The sequence below is a fragment of the Tenrec ecaudatus genome, chromosome 2 (assembly GCF_050624435.1).
Source record: "Tenrec ecaudatus isolate mTenEca1 chromosome 2, mTenEca1.hap1, whole genome shotgun sequence".
In the NCBI taxonomy this organism is placed as follows: Eukaryota; Metazoa; Chordata; class Mammalia; order Afrosoricida; family Tenrecidae; genus Tenrec; species Tenrec ecaudatus.
This window is the reverse complement of record NC_134531.1, coordinates 288,188,481-288,205,038: the sequence shown is the minus strand read 5'-3', so window position 1 is coordinate 288,205,038 and position 16,558 is coordinate 288,188,481. Positions and strand designations below refer to the sequence as shown.

Genomic DNA, 16,558 nt, shown 5'->3' with positions numbered 1-16,558 from the left:
CAAGGTTCCAGTCTACTCAATGGAGGTGCCCATTTTAGGCTTAACATTTATCCAGTCCATTGGAAGCAAGGAAACATGTACTAATATTTCATGTCAGCAACAGGAACCAAAAGAGGTTCTCAGCTCTTGAGAGAATGGGCAATTTCAGTGTTATTTAAACACTGTCTGTGCTCAGGTTACCTTTAAGGCATCTGTAACTGGAGTATTATTTCAATAGTACTTTTTTAAAATCATTTCATTGGGGGCTCTTACAGCTCTCATAACATTCCATACATCAATTGTATCAAGTATATTTGTACATATGCTGCCATCATCATTCTCAAAACATTTACTTTCTGCTTGAGCCCTTGCTATCAGCTCCTCATTCTTCCCCTCCCTCCTCCCTCATGAACCCTTCATAATTTATAAATTATTATTATTTTGTCATGTCTTACACTGTCCTGATGTCTCCCATCGCCCACTTTTCTGTTGTCCGTCCCCCCAGGGAGGGGGTTATATGTAGATCATTGTGATTGGTTCCCTCTTTCTACCCCACCTTTCTTCCACCCTCGTCGCCGTATCGCCACTCTCACCACTGGTCCTGAAGGGATCATCTGTCCTGGATTCCCTGTGTTTCCAGTTCCTGTCTGTACCAGTGTACATCCTCTGGTCTAGCCAGATTGGTACGGCAGTATTGAGATCATGATAGGGGGGGCGGGAGGAGGAAGCATTTAAGAACTAGAGGAAAGTTGTATGTTTCATCATTGCTACCCTGCACCCTGACTGGCTCGTCTCCTCCAAGTGACCCTTCCATAAGGGGATGTCCAGTTGCCTACAAGTGGGCTTTGGGTCTGCACTCCGCACTCCCCCTCGTTCACAATGATATGATTTTTTGTTCTTTGATGCCTGATACCTGGTCCTTTGACACCTAGTGATTACACAGGCTGGTGTGCTTCTCCCATGTGGGCTTTGTTGCTTCTGAGCTACATGGCCGCTTGTTTACCATCAAGCCTTTAATACCCCAGATGCTATATCTTTTGATAGACAGGTACCATCAGTTTTCTTCACCACATTTGCTTATGCAACCGCTTTGTCTTCAGTGAAGGTGAGCATCATGAAATGCCAGGTTAATAGAACAAAATGTTCTTGCATTGAGGGAGCACTTGAGTGGAGGCCCAATGTCCATCTGCTACCTTAATACTAAACCTATAAAAATATGCACATAGATCTATTTCCCCATCATCCTATAAATCTATTTACATATGTACATGCCTCTATTTAGACCTTTATAAATGCCCTTTGCCTCCTAGCTCTTTCCTCTATTTCCTTTTCCTCTCTTTACTTTCCTCTTGTCCCACTGTCATGCTCAGCCTTCATTTGGGTTATAGTAATTCCTCTCGGTTACATTGCCCTTGATCAAGCCCTACCAGGCCTCTTACACCCTCCTCACCACCGATTTTGGATTAATTGTTGTTCCCTGGTCCCTGGGTTTTTTAACACCACTTCCTTTCCCCCACCTTCCCCTCTCACATGCCCCCACCCCCAGCCGTTGGTTCCATTCAATGGTAATTTTATAGGAAGAATATACACCCATCATGTCAGAATATTTTCAAAGAGATTCTGCCCCTGCCTTTAGGCTGGTTACTAAAGCTCAGGGTATGTGTCCAACAAGATCAAAATACCTGTTGGATAACAACAAAAAACGAAGAGATGCTCATTATAATTTAGATATCAGACCTAAAATTTTCTACCAATCAAGCTTTCACAATGTAGGAGGATTCCTACTGGGATATGCCTTGGGCTACTAACCACAGGTCAGCAGTATGAACCCATCAGCCACTCCACGAGCGAAAGATGCGGAGGCTCTCTGTTTCCGTTAAGGTTCAGAGTTTCAGAAACCCACAGGGGCAGTTCTACTCTGCCCTCGGCCCTAGGGGGCCTCAGATTTCAAAGACATATCTCAATGATCCCCTCTTGTTTTGTTTTCTTTTGGGACATTTAAATCTTCCTCGGAATTATGTGGGCCAAAGTCAAAAGGATGGAGAACTAAGCCCAGTTGAGCACCTCATTTTATCTCGCTAGGACACTACATTAATGCGGCCCAGAAGATACCAGTACATATCTTCCCTGAATGTATTTTGCAGTGAATTCTCATTCTTCTCTTGGTCCCAGGATTCTGCCTTGGGCCATTGGCTCTGTTGACTTACTATGGTGCCAGAATTAGGGGTAGGTAATTAAACACATGGGGTATACTGTAACAAGGTGCTGCCTACTTTTTCCTCTTTGTGATGGTTGGTATGTTTGAAAGCACTGTGGTGGCTGTCGTATCAACCCATCTCCCCGAGGGTTCCCTTTGTTTCTGCTGACCCTCTACTTTACCAAAAAATGATGTCTTTTTCTAGCATTGGCTCCGTCCTGATGACTTGTCCAAACGGTGATAAACCTAACCATCCAGTTATCTGGCATGCCTTTGTTCATGAGTAAGGGACCCGGAGAAGAACACTTATCTGTAGTCCAAGGCCGGACTATAACTCAGATCTCTGCACTCCCGTCTTTGGCTCCCTTACCTAAATTGTTTATTTAACTGCAGACATGTGTGCCTTCTAGGGCTCCTGGTGGCATAGTGGGTTACATGTTGGGCTGCTAACTACAGGGTCGGAAGTTTGAAACCACCAGTCCCTTGGAGGAGGAACATGAGGCTTTCTAGCCCTCTAATGAGGTCCCGTCTCAGAAACCCCCAGGGACAGTTCTACTCTGTCCTCTAAGGTCGATGTGAGTCTACATCGACTCAATGGCAGTGAGTGAGAGAGTTAGTAAACATAGGCTGTTGGCATATTGTATACATGGTGCACTTACCTGTGTAAAACATCGTTGAACTGAGAACAGTTTGTCAGTGTACTTGCATTTCTTGATGTAACAGTCGTTTTGTTGTGGATCATTTGGAACGCATCATGGGTCCATGAAAGACCTTTCTCCGGAATTAGGGGTGGGGTGGACTTTGTCCTCTCTCCTCTTTCTTTCTCTCCGTCCCCCGTGATCTTTCTCCCTGTCCTCGCTTTCTTTCTTGCCTGCTTATCATAAGGTTGTTATGTCTTTTGCAGAAGAAGGATTTTCCAGGAGAGCAATTCTTCGTGGTGTTTGTGATAAAGCCCGAAGATTATGCCTGTGGAGGATCTTTCTTCATCCAGGGTAAGAGAGACTGAGGAATGCCTAAACCTAGCAAAGCCAATGGAAAGGAAGCCCCAAGTTCACTTCTCTAAGGCTCACTAAGTCAGGCCCCTCCATGGTGACCTGAAGGCAGTCTGAGAAAAAATTAATAAAGGGCAGAAAAATTCCGTTCTGAAAGGATTCCCAATATTACAAAGATGCATTCCCTCTTGTCAAAATCTTTTACTTCCTCAGACGTTGTTGTTGTTGCTGTTGTTAGCTCCCATGCCGTCGAGAGGGTTCTGACCCATAGTCCCCCAGTGGAACACAGAACCACACACTGCCCAGTCCTGCTCCATCCTCACAACTCTTCCTGAGCTTGAGCCCCTTATTGCAGCCCCTCTGGCAGTCCATCTCTTGAGGGGCTCTTTTTTTTTCATGCCCCTCCACCTTACCAAGCATGATGCCCTTTCTCAGGGGCTGGTCTCTCCTGACAACGTGCCCAAAGTCCATGAGCGAAGTCTTGACGATGCGGTCCGTCAGTTGGTCCTTCATGAGCAAATATTTGTTGCCATGAAGTGATGGTCTTGTTCAGTGAATCGAGAAACCAGAGTCTTTCCTAAGACTGGGTTGGTTGCCAGCTATGTGGTAGCCCTTTCTGTGTCTCAGTGTTGATCGTTCCCACAAGGATCTCTAAGGAGAGCTCAAAGCTTTTCATTGGATGGCCAAACTTGTGGCATGCAACACAGGAAGGAAGCAAAGCTGACAACGTATTCCTGAGGCAGGAGTTGTGGGCGCTCTTAGACGTGGGCTAGGTAGTGAGGGGTACCTGTCCACGTGGGAGCCCTGGGGGCACAGAGATCATGTGCTTGTCCCCTACGCAAAAGAGCACTGGTTTAAGCCCACCCAGTACTCCCCAGAGAAAGATCACAGCCTTAGAAACCCTATGGGGCAGTTCGGCTCTGCCTCGCAGTGTCACTGTGCATAAGCATGAACTCCATAGCAAGGGTGTTTGTTTTTTAATTTCTATTTAACATTTTGGGGTGGGGGGAGGGGGAGGATGAGGCTGCTCACTGGAACCATCCACATCTGAGGAGCCTACCTGGGGAACCTGAAGGATGTTTCTGCTGGGGGTCCCTGGCTCCCTCAGGACTTAGGCGGACTGTCTGCTTGTCTGCTGTTGGCACTAGCGATGCACGTGGTTTTCCAGTTTCTTGCCTGGTGATAGCAAAGCAGGGCATTTCAAATGCGGAGCTTCCCGGCTGTCCTTACACTTTAGGAGGAAGGAAAACAAGCAACAAATCTCACTGACTTGAAAGAGGCGCACTCAAAGAAGTAGCTTTGCACTTTGGTAATTTAATCTTTAGTAGTTGGCATTTGATACGTACATCGTGTCATTCCACATTTCGATCACGTCAAGGAGAATTGTACAATTGTTACCACATCCGTTTCCAAGCCATCTCCTTGATGTCGTCTCCCTCTTACCCTCCCCCACCACTGTACCTCCTGCCCTTGAACCTCATATTCTATCGGCTGTCCATAGAGGTTCTCGGAAACCGAGAAACAAAAAAACATACAACACATGTTCCAGAGGGTGGCCTCCAATGACATAACCCCGCTGAGATACACTCTACTCTGAGCGAACAAAAACCACACCAAAAATACAGAACATTTTGGAAACCAGATCAGGTCCAGCCCGCATCATAGGGAGGGATCGACTGACAAAGGTCTGTCTGTTCGGGTCAGATATATGCCTCTTCCTGAGATGTCTGTGACATTGGGGACACGTGAATATCAGGAGAAGAGTCTACAATCCTTCACCGCGGAAGGGAAATCACAGACCCATTTGCATCTATGAGTGGTGCCCAAAACGCACCCAAGCCAAGACCACGCTACAGGTTTTAACAAAAAAGGGCATTTTGATGGTTTGAACATTTAGGGGGTAGGTTTGTCTCCAGTTCTTGTTAAATAAAATTATACAGGAGTAGAGTACCCAGGAAGCTAGGCAATCCCAGGCTAACATGAGGTGACAAACAAGTAACCCTATTCACTTCAGGCTAGCAAATAAGCACAAGTCAACCCATGCTGAGCTTACATATTCTGTCCCTGTCGGGATTGTCATTTTAAAAGAGGTTTTGATGCCAGCCATAACTAGAAGCAGCCTTTGATGTGGTGGAAACCTGTGAAATTGTTCCCTACAAATTCGGAAATAAGCACAAGTAAACCCGTGCTTGCCTGGTTTAGCCCCAGACAACCAGAGTCAATGCTGGCTTCTTCCCCCACCTGCCCCCCACCCCCAGCCTAATACTAATCCATCTATCATGCCTTGTTATTTCTTTCTTTCTTTTTTAATACCAGAAAAGGAGAACCAGACCTGGAATCTACAACGAACAAAGAACCTTAAAGTGACCATTGTTCCTTCCATTAAAGGTCAGTGTTGTCTCTAGAAAGAAGTTGAGAAATGCCTATCAGGAAGTGTCTATCATATAATTCAATGTCATACTTCCCGAGAAAAGACGGCGTCCTTCCAGATTCATCTTTGTTTACACTACAGTTTGAATTATGAGTCTGAGCACTTTGCTAATAACCTTCCTAAAAATGAAGGGGGCGCCCTTTATGAATTTGCGCACTAGCCGTCTCTTCCCAGCTTCTACTCCCGAGGCCAACCTGACCCAAGTTGTTTCTCTTCCCTCAGAATCCGTTTATGTGAAATCCATTCTCCTCAGTTTCCTCATCTTCTTCTCCCTCTACTTGGGCTGCCTGCTTGTTGCATTTGTCCATTATGTCAGGTAGGTCAAGGGTTTTGAGAAATGTTGACTGCCTTTGCCTGCGACGTCGGTTTTAGATTAGCAAAGACACTAGAGCCTCACTGAGTTCCTATCTATCTCGACCACTGAGTGGCCCTCGGCCAGTTACTTAACTTCTCTGCACGGCAGTTTTCTCATCTGAAAATGAGATGATCTTTCATAAAATAATAATCTAACTGCAATGTGTACATCATGATTCTACACCTAATGAGTGCTGGAAGATGACTAGTTATTGTGTAGTTAGTGGAGCCTCAACAAGAAAGCAGTAAATGTCACAGAATATGGGAAATTATCTGTTCTTCCTATTAGGGGCATGTATTGGACAGGGTTCTCTAGAGAGACAAACCAGATTGCTAGTAATTATATATAAATATATTTATAAATATATTAATAATATACAGATAGATAATACAAGAAATTAACAGTTAAATTATAAAGCAGTGAGGCACTAGCAGTCCTTCAAGACTTGAGAACTTCCAGGTGCCAGTCCCCTTCTGTAGAGAGAGCTGAGCTATTTATACCCAGGCAGCAAACAGCAAGGCAGGTCCCCAACTGTCATCAACTGTCAGTCCCCAGCTCCAGAGATGAACATTCCAATCGTGTGGACTTAAAGGGACCTCAACTTACAGCGACACAGTCCACAGGCTAGGCATCCCACAGGTAGTGTACCCCTTTAAACTGAGGCACAGAACAACCCAGGTGAGGCTCACCGAGCCATTTATCCCTCTGCCCTTCAGTTAATCCTGCTTGTGTTTATCGGCCAGGCTGGCACAATAAACTATCACAGGGCATCTAAAAACAACTTTAAGCATTCCGAAGTAACATACTTTGATACTAGATTACAAAGTGCTTTCCAGCTGTGGCAACATTCATTTCCAAGCAATATGACCTTTGAAAGAAAAAAGCAGGGGTGAGGGGACTGCCCATCCATAATGTAGAAGCAAAATGTGGTATGTACTTATCCTGGAATGTTGTCTACATAAAGATGAATTCCCGGAATATCTTGGAACATGGATGAACCTAGAGGATATCATGCTGAGTGACATAAGGCAATCACTAAAGGGAAGCTAGGATATATTATACGTACAAAATGATGAATGTTGAAACCCAAGACGCAGAAAAGGAACCAGTCTACGGGACTCATGAATGGTCTATAGAAACCATGGCTTTCTAGCTACCCTGAGACCAGAACTATACCAGTGCTTGGCTCCCACTTCTTGATATTCTGATTAGGCTACTGGATGGATCCTAAGAGAATGGAGGAAAAGGGGGGACAGAGCTTCAAATTTACAAAAATCCCAGACTTACTAGGCCCTTGGAAACAGGAGGAATCCCTGAAGCTATTGGCCTAAGAATTCTTTCTTTAACTTTTTAACTGACGAGACCTCAAGTCTCCTTTTAGCTAATAAGTAATGGATAGCATCCTTGAGTGTTGTAGTCTTTTTTTAGAAAAAAAAAATAAAACCTCATTTAAATGTGATCAAATGGGCAACAAATCCTTGAAAACACAAATGAGAAGTTTAGGGGTTAGGGCGGGAGGCTGTGAGACAGAACAGAGATCATGAGAATGCTGCTGAAGTGTGAAGACTGTAGCCAATGCCACTGAGCAATGTGTGCAGAAATGGTTGAATCGATCCACGTTTTGCTGTGTGCACTTCCACTGAGAACCCAACAGAAATCTTTAAAAGTGGGCAGGAGAAATAACAGTGCTGTAATTTTACCAAGGAAATGTCCCTCCCTATTTGTTGGACACCCCACTCCCCCCAGTAAAAAGAGCAGGGTTTCTCCTTGCCTCTCTCAGCGGGCGTGAAGCGTGAGAATTCTATCCTGTGTGGTGCTCTCTGTGGAACCACTACAAAAGAATGGCAGGAGGTTGACAATAAATAAATGTTCTGACCCTTCTTAAACATTTCAAAGAAAACAAAGCCGGCGTCGAATCTGAGGCTGTTGGGCAAGAGGAACCCCATCTGTGGAGAGACCCCATGGCTAGCTCAGTGGTCCAGCTATCTCAATAATGCTGCCTCTCTCTGACTTGAAAAAATAATCCTCTTTGTGACCCATAGGATGCCTTGAGTTGAGATAGTCCCTTCAAGAACACTCAGAATTATCACTGGCCAAATCTGAGACGATAGGAGTACCAAAATAATGCAGGAGAAGAATGAATCATAGGGCACTGGAAAACACAGACATGTGAGAGTCCATATCATTAAAGGAACAGTGGAAGGAAAGGTCTTGTGTTAGTCTGGGTCCTTTAGAGAATCAAATCCTCAGAAACTCATGTATCAGAAGAGTTTTATATAAAGAGTTAGTGCCCATCAAGAAAACATCCCAACTCAGTGCTGCCCAAACCCACAAGTCCATCATTAACCCATCTGTCCGACACCAACCCACAAAGTCCTCCTCCAGCTCACAGAACACACACAATGATGCCCACTGCAGGAGGAAAGCCAAGTCAGCAAAGGTGTAAGCATCTCAGCACTGGCAGGGGCCTCCACAGGAGTGCTCCAGCACCCAGGGCTGCATCGGGGTAGGTCCATGTGGCTTCTCCTTGGTGTCTTGCAGGAAGTAAGCCTTGCCAGCTGAAGTGGGGAACTGGCTAAGGCAGTTACACCCTGGTCCGACTATCACAAAGCAAGAGACCTGAGAACTAGAAAGGCAAGACTCGCTGAGCCATTTATCTCTCTGGCCTTCAATTAACGTGTTTGATGGGCACAATAAACTTTAACTGTATCAAGTCTAAAGACCTGTAGATAAGTGTTCAGTGAATTTGACAGAATTAATGAAACAGTAAACAAAAAGGAAGAATAAGCAAATACTGACAATAAAAGGGAGGACTCTTGTCAGCAGTAGAATTCAGGAGCTGACTGGTCCATGTGGAGGGATTACGAGAGCAGGAAAGGCATCATTTTTCAAACCAAACTTATATCATTGAGTAACTTCTGATGCCTAGTGACCCCACAGGACTGAATAAAATCCATAAGGTTTCCAGGGCTGTAAACCTTTATAGGAACAAACTGCCACATCTTTACAAACAGCAGAGCTTGGATTAGGTTAAGAGTCTCCAAGGAAAGGTGGGGAAAGAACCATCAATGGATACATTGAAGGGTTGGGAACTGATGTCATGACCTATAAATGTATAAATTGTTGAATTTCACCCAAATCACAATAAAGTGTTCAGCAATACTATCAATGAAAAGAATCACCAGTGGATGTTATATCCAGCAGGAAATTCTGATAAGAATCAAGGTATTTGCCTGTCCTTACAAGGCATCCCCACTCATTGCATAGCAGGTGTAAGGGGAAAATTGAAAGTACTTAGTGGGAAAATCGGATAACTCATAACTGGATGAAATAAAATTACCATCAGCAACAAGGGGAAGATGGACATTGAGAGCGTCCATCTGTGACACCCCAAGAAGAGGCCACAGTATCACGTATACAGTCCTCCTGCCGCAAAGGCATACTTCTGAATCTAATCATGAGGACGAGTGACACAAACACAAAATGAGGGATGTTCTATATAGAAATGTCAGAAAAGATAAAGAATGAATGGTGATGTTTCAGATCAAGCAAGCCTAAAGCGATCTAACGACTAAAGACAGTAGCTGACCTTAGACTTGATCTTGTTCAGGAAGAAAAATATGCTACAAAGGACATTTGGATCCGTTGGAATACAGACTGTAGATTAAAGAAGGCTATCATATCAGTGTTAAAGTTGCTGAATTTGGCAGTATCCCTGTGGTTACATAAAAGAGCATCTGTCCTCTTTGGAAATATTTTGGAATAAAAATCCATGACTTCCTCACAAATTATACAGAAAAAAATATCGTGTGTGTGTGTGTGTGTGTGTGTGATCCAAAGAATGTTAAAGCAACGGAGATGATACACTAACAAAGAGTGAACGTCTTTGTTCACGAAGCCCACGTGTGTCCTCTATTCTATTCTTAATCCAGCAGCTCCTCTGGAAGCCTAAAATCCTTGTCAAGTAGAAAGCAAAAACAAAATCCCCGAGCTGCAGACAAATCTTCTACCTGGAAGATGTACACATTAACTGGTTGTCCGCTCAATTAATTTATCAAATGATAGTAATGACATATTTTAAAGGACCTGCTCTGTGCCAGGCTTTGTGCTGAGCCCTCTGTGTAGGTCATCTCATTCAGTCCTCTACAAACACCAGCCCCATTCTTGTCATCGTTGGACATATAAGGAAATTGAGACACAAAGAGATGAAAAGGGTTTGCCCAAGAATGCACGGCCCCGTATGTGAAGGAGGTGAGATTCAAACCCAGGCAGCTTGAGTCCAAAGCATCAGAGTGGTCAAGAGGGATCTGGAAAGGTCAGGGTATATAAGTGGGGGGGAAGGGGTGGCAGTAGTCCTGGTCATACAGGCCAAACCAAGGGCCCAGAGACCTGGCAAAGATTTGACTAGAAAGAATGGGGAGTGTTTTTTAAACTCCCAATTGAGTTCCAGATGAGTCTGATGCTACAGTAAAAGAAGTTACTCTTGCGCTTCTCTCAGGTAGATGGTCTTTAACTGGGTTAGCTTTTCAACACCAGTTTCCATCTCTCTAGTTAGCTGACATATGTAGCCAGCATACAGACAACACTAAATTAGTATCAGGGGAGCACTTTTCACAACAGCCGCAAGGTGGAAACAGAGGAGTGAATAAGCACGGTGTGATGTGTGCCTACAACGGGCTATTCACCACAGAGAGAGATGAAACTCGGATATGTGACACTACCTTGAAGACTTTATGCTGAGGAAAATTAGCCAGTCGCAAAAGGCTAGATGCTGTCTGGTCCCAGTTATTTGAATTAATACAAATATACATGGAACTAAATATTATTGGTGACCAGAGGCGAGAGGGAAGGAGGAAGGAGGAAAGCAGGAAGGGTCAGGTCTTGCTGAGTGGCTGTATTGCTCGTGGCGGAATAATTGGGGAAACGAAAGGCGCCTGGTTGGACTACATGGAGAATGAGATCGATATTGCATGGAGTCAATTATACGTGTGCTGTAGGCACGTTGGTTCCTCTTTTTTTTTACTGGGGTTTAGGTGAAAGCGGACAGAGCAAATTTGTTTTCCAGTCAACAATTTCATAAACATTTTGTTTCCTAACATTAGTTATACCCACCTCGGTGCAATCGCAATCTCCTCCCCTCTTCCCTGGCTTCCCTGTTTCTAGTTCTGTGTGTGTTTGGGTGGAAACGTGATCCCCGAGGTGGGTTCCATTCTAGGTTTGAAGGGTTTCCAAGGGCTAGAGTATCAGAGGCTCCACCCGTCTCTCTCGGATCAGGAAGTCTGGTTGGCTTCTGATTTTTAATTGTGTTCTATGTGAGCTCCCCCTTCTCTCCAGGGCCTTCTGCGGTCGGGAGTGGTCGTTAGGCATCATCTAGTTCAGTGTTTCCCAAGGGGAGTGGTGCCGCCTCCTGAGCAGTGCCAAACCAATCCCAGAGGTGGAAGCAAGAGCATCCTTCAACACTTGGGGTGGGATGATGGGCTGCTGTTCAAACGGGCTTCATTGCTAGTGGGGCGCTGAGTCTTTTTTTTTCTTCCTGAAAAGAGGTGGTAGGTCAAATAAGTCTTAAGAATCATTCCAATCTCAGGGTCATGAAGGCTGTGGCATACACAGGCCATCCATCCTTTGCGCTGATTGCTTACTGGGGCCTTTGGTTTTCCTTCCTCTGGATGGAGAGAGACCAATAGTTGCCCTCAATGGCTTTGAAGCCCTCAGCTGCTGCTCACCACGGTCGGGTGTACAACATAGACTCTGGGAATCACGTTATGAAATTGATGAAGGATGCCTTGTGAACGTGTTCACTATAATTCCCTTTAAAGTTCATGGTGGAATATCACTTTCCCTAAGGTTGTTGTTTCGCCTTCTAAAGCCAATACAGCGTTTTCAAATTGTGGTACAAAACTCTCTTGAAACTTCTAACTGCCAGCTTATTTTGCTACAGTCAAATGCACAAACATAGAGTCTTTCCAAATATAGACAAGCTTAAAATAGAAATCCAGGGGCATGGAACGTTTTAAATAGGAGACTGGATTGAGGGGAAAATGCTAACAGAAGAAATCTTAATTCCACTGAACTAAGCAGAAAGAACAGGAAGCCATATGAAGTCAGCTCTCACGGCATCATGCTATTTGCTCAGTGACGCTCCCACACTCTCTGCTGTCCAGTCGATACTGAATCGTGGTGGTCCAGTATGACAAGGTCGAACTGCACGTTTTGAATTTCCAGGACTTTAAATATTTGTAGGAGTAGACAGCCTGATCTTTCTCCCGTGGAGCAGCTGGTGGGTTGGAACCGCCAATCTTACTATATGTGGATTTTGTAGTTCATACAGTGCACTCAGGAGAAACTGCACAGCCCCTGCCCACAGGAAGCTAAGTCCCAAAGGGTTTTATGTTACCTTGGCCTGAGCCTAGACACCATTCCTTTCCTATCCCCAATGCCCAATACACGCAAGACATGTTTATGAAGCCCAGCTCCCTGGGTATCACAAACAGGTAAGGGCTCAACTTCTAATAGCTGAAAAGTCAGCAGTTCAAACACACCAGAGGTACCTCAGAAGGCAAGTCGGGTGATCTGCTTCTGAGAGACCAGACAACAACCATCGCCCAAAGGCAAGCGCGACGTGTGTTGTCTTATTTATTCCTCTCAACTACTCTGCTGGACATTGAGTTCAAAGTGCCCATCCTAGGGACTCGTCCCTCCCTTTGATTCTTATATTCGTTACCTACTGCCACAAGAATGCTGCATGAAAAAAGAAAAAGAAGCAACAACCAAACACACACACACAAACGCCAATGAATTGCAGCTATCAATAGTTAAGTGTGCTAAAGAAAACTCTTCCGGTCTGCTGGACTTTTCTGTTCATCTGGACTAGGCTCAACAGATCTTAGGTGAGTGCAATCATGAGAACTATCGGCTGGAGGGTCAGCTAGGAACTAGCTGTTCTAGAAGGGCCGCAGAAGGTGCCCTTGATCTCTCACATTCCAATAAGCTAACCCAAGCTTGCTGTATCTCCAAGAGAGACAGGAGGCAAGTGCTAGACTGGCATGAGGAGTTATTTCAGAGCTGGAACAATGTCACTTCCCCCTTTCATTTGCTTGACTCAAACCATTGTCCAGTCCAGTCTGTGTTCAAAAGATGAAGATTAAGACATTGCCTTTTGATCAGAGAAGCTGGATCTTAAGATAGGATGTGGCCATGTTTATAATCACCACACCACAGTTCTCATGTACAGTTTTTCTCTTTGTTCCCTGGTCACTGCCCCCGTCCCTTAGCTTTGAAACCATTCAACTCCTTGGACTGAAGAAGAATTTTATCTGTTCCAAAACCTAGAGCAGATATGGGTGATGCCTGTCAATACAAACATACAATCCCAATGTAGCATCTTTTATGAGTCCACATAGTTCCTTGCCAGTCAGGAATGCCCTCTTAGAGATGTTCACGTTGCCTAATCTGCAGAACAAAGTGGATGCCTCTTTTTACAAATCCCACTGAAAATGTAGCAGAGGCCCAGTTTCTTCACACACACACCCCCCACCTCCGAAGGCTTATACTTAAGAACTCCTAGAGCAGGAAAAGTCTGTAGGGGACAAATGTCAGGTACTATGATTACATGTGTCTACGTGTTCTTCTTCCCAGGTTTCAGAGAAAATCCATCCATGGAAGCTTTGGTTCTAATGATGGTAAGGAAAAGTCCTGATTTCAATTCCACATATGCTGCCCGGTGGTGGGGTCACATTCCAGTGGATACTTCTCTTATCGCTCTACCCTTTGCAGTTCCCAAACCACCCTTGATTTGTTTCCCACAGAACAGTCTAATCTGTAGTGGGTCGAAGAAAGGCAAAGCCAGTCAACATCTATTTTTAGAACTGATCATTATTGTGATCTGGAGCTCACTCTAAGAACCTCTGCTTGGAGCTTCCTTGAAAATATCCTCGGCCTATTTTTCAGCCATTCATCTTTGTAAAAGATTAATCTTTTGTGGGGTATAATATGCAATAAATGGCCATAGAGAGCCACATCTGACCTCCTCTAGATTGCCTATTGTCAAAAGGCAGGGGCCAGACAAGCTTTCATGGGCCATCTGACATCAACCATTCCCCTCATGCCGTTCTGTACCTATGCTGGGTTGGATAAGTCTTGCAGTGGCCCCACAGAACCCACAGACAATATTCACAAGTAAGGAATTTTACTAGGGACGCAAACCACAAGTCATGATAAGCAAAGAGTAGAGATACAGACACCGGTCTCTTTAGCCAGCAACCAAGTTTTTCTTGAGTCCTCGGTCTCTCAGCCCCACGACCCCTTGGCTTTTGCCTCCGTGGCCAGGAGGTATCCAACCTACCTGTTGTCTCTCCCACCATTCCATAATCTTGGTGAGATCAGGAGAGTGTACCACATAGTCTTAGTGCTGCTCTCTGAGTTTCCACGTCACAATTTCTGACACATGGGCTCAGCAGCCTCCACCACTTCACAAGAGATCTTGAATGTGCTTTTCCAAGGTCCTGGGGTTTCTCCCTCCTCAACCACTGCTTCAAGAAATGGCTCATCCTTGTAGCCAGGGGATGGTGCTGAAAACTGACCTTACACACGCCCTGTTTGCATAGGCCCAACCAGTCGTTTTGCGAGCATTCAGAGACATGGATAGAAAAGCAGACATCAAAGAACAAAAAATTATATCATTGTGAATGAGGGGAAATGTGGAGTAGAGACTCAAAGCCCATATGTAGGCCACTGGACATGCCCTTACGGAAGGGTTACGGGGAGGAGATGAGCCAGTCAGGGTGCAGTATAGCAATGATGAAACAAGCAACTTTCCTTTAGTTTCTAAATGCTTCCTCCCCCCCACTATCATGATCCCAATTGTACCTTACAAATCTGGCTAGACCAGAGGATGTACACTGGTACAGATAGGAAATGGAAACACAGGGAATCCAGGACAGATGATCCCTTCAGGACCAGTGGTGAGAGTAGCAATATCAGGAGGGAGGAGGAAGGGTGGTGTGGAAAGGGGGGAACCGATGACAGGGATCTACATATAACCTCTTCCCTGGGGGACAGACAACAGAAAAGTAGGTGAAGGGAGACATTGGACAGTATAAGATATGACAAAATAATAATTTATAAATTATCAAGGGTTCATGAGGGAGAAGGGAGGGGTGGAAATGAGCTGATGCCAGAGGCTTAAATGTAGAGCAAATGTTTTGCGACTCTACAAATGTGCTTTACACAATTTGATGTATGTATGGATTGTGATAAGAGTTGTACGAGCCCCCAATAAAATTATTTTTTAAAAAAAGAAAGAAAGAAATTTCACTCCACCACATAATAGTTCATCATTATCTTATTGCCAAATTGATTTCTGAGCAATAGTAGAAATTCCATGTGCCAATTCCAATACAAAGTTTGCTTTCCCCAAATTTAGAAATGAGCTCTTTTAGTTGCTGTCAGTTAAGTATCTAGAATATTGAAATATTTGAGAGTGGAAGATATAATAAAGATATATAATAAAGTTTCTAAGTAGCTTTAGAAAATCCCGAGTCATTAAATAACCAACCAGTCACATGCCTTCACCTACTACACTCAGAGTTTGAGCAAAGGAATTCAGTAGCCTACTCTTTTCATCAAAACTTTAAAATATTATTAAGTGTCATCGGTTTTGAAAAGCTTAAATCAATAAAAGTCGCTCTGTGCTCAGAGGTGTTTGGTTATAGAGCTCATCTGAAAAAGGAATGATAAAATAAGCCTTGATTTTTAAGTCCAGTGTAGCAGATGTTTAGCTTTGTGTTTTGATTTTGTTCTTTTTGCTAAATAAGCCCACGGAATCTTGCAAAGACACAAACCCGTCTCCAACTTCCTGTGTGTCCACCCAGCAGGACGTTTCCTCCCTGTGCTGGAGAGCTCATTTTCCCTGCCTCCCTTTGCATTTTTTCTCCTTTACGATCAGCATGTCTATTTTTCCAGCCACCCAACTACTTTGCTTTGATAAACACGCAACTGCCAGGAGAGTGGACTTTAACGGAACACCTGCTGGGGGGCACGGGGGGGGGCGGGGCTCGAAGTGCTCCTTTCCCTCCGATTCATACAACATTTGTTAAGTGGGCTTGTCTTTTTCTGCCAGTCTTCCTTTTTCTTGGAGTGTTCCCAGATCTTTTCCATTCCTGTACGCTAATTCACCTTAGAAAGTCCAATCGGTTGCATCCCGTTGGATGTTCTGTAAATGGATGGATGATGGTCTGTTACAGCAAGCACTCACAGCCATTGAGTCTGTTCCAACTCAATGAGACAGAGTGGAACTGCCCCTGTGGGTTTCCCAGACTGTAAATCTTTGTGGGAATACAAAGCCTCATCTTTTTCCTGCAGATTGACTGGTGGGTTTGAACCACTAACCTTGAGGTGAGCAGTCCCAAATGTAACCCATCATCCACCAGGATTCCTATTATAGTCAACAGAGTGCCACATTCTGAAGATCTCCTGAATACTGGAGCTGATGTGGACAGAGCTGGTACTTGAGCTAGATCATTTTCCCAAGTCAGAGAGGTTCTAAAAATTAGCTTAATTGGAAGACAGAAATTAATGAATACCCCCATTCAGGTCTGTGCCTTCAT

At 44.5% G+C, this 16,558-nt stretch overlaps 1 protein-coding gene across 6 annotated transcripts in view; it reads left to right on the top strand.

Annotated features, from left to right (window-relative positions):
* SIDT1 (SID1 transmembrane family member 1) overlaps positions 1 to 16,558 on the top strand; it is a 124,722-nt gene that overhangs the window by 61,259 nt on the left and 46,905 nt on the right. For 5 of the 6 annotated variants that reach the window (XM_075543464.1, XM_075543463.1, XM_075543462.1 and 2 more), the window contains 4 exons: positions 3,081 to 3,168; positions 5,485 to 5,556; positions 5,822 to 5,915; positions 13,590 to 13,633. In XM_075543464.1, coding sequence (XP_075399579.1) covers positions 3,081 to 3,168; positions 5,485 to 5,556; positions 5,822 to 5,915; positions 13,590 to 13,633 — 298 coding nt within the window. The remainder of the gene's footprint in view (positions 1 to 3,080; positions 3,169 to 5,484; positions 5,557 to 5,821; positions 5,916 to 13,589; positions 13,634 to 16,558) is intronic. The other variant, XM_075543461.1, reaches the window with a different exon arrangement.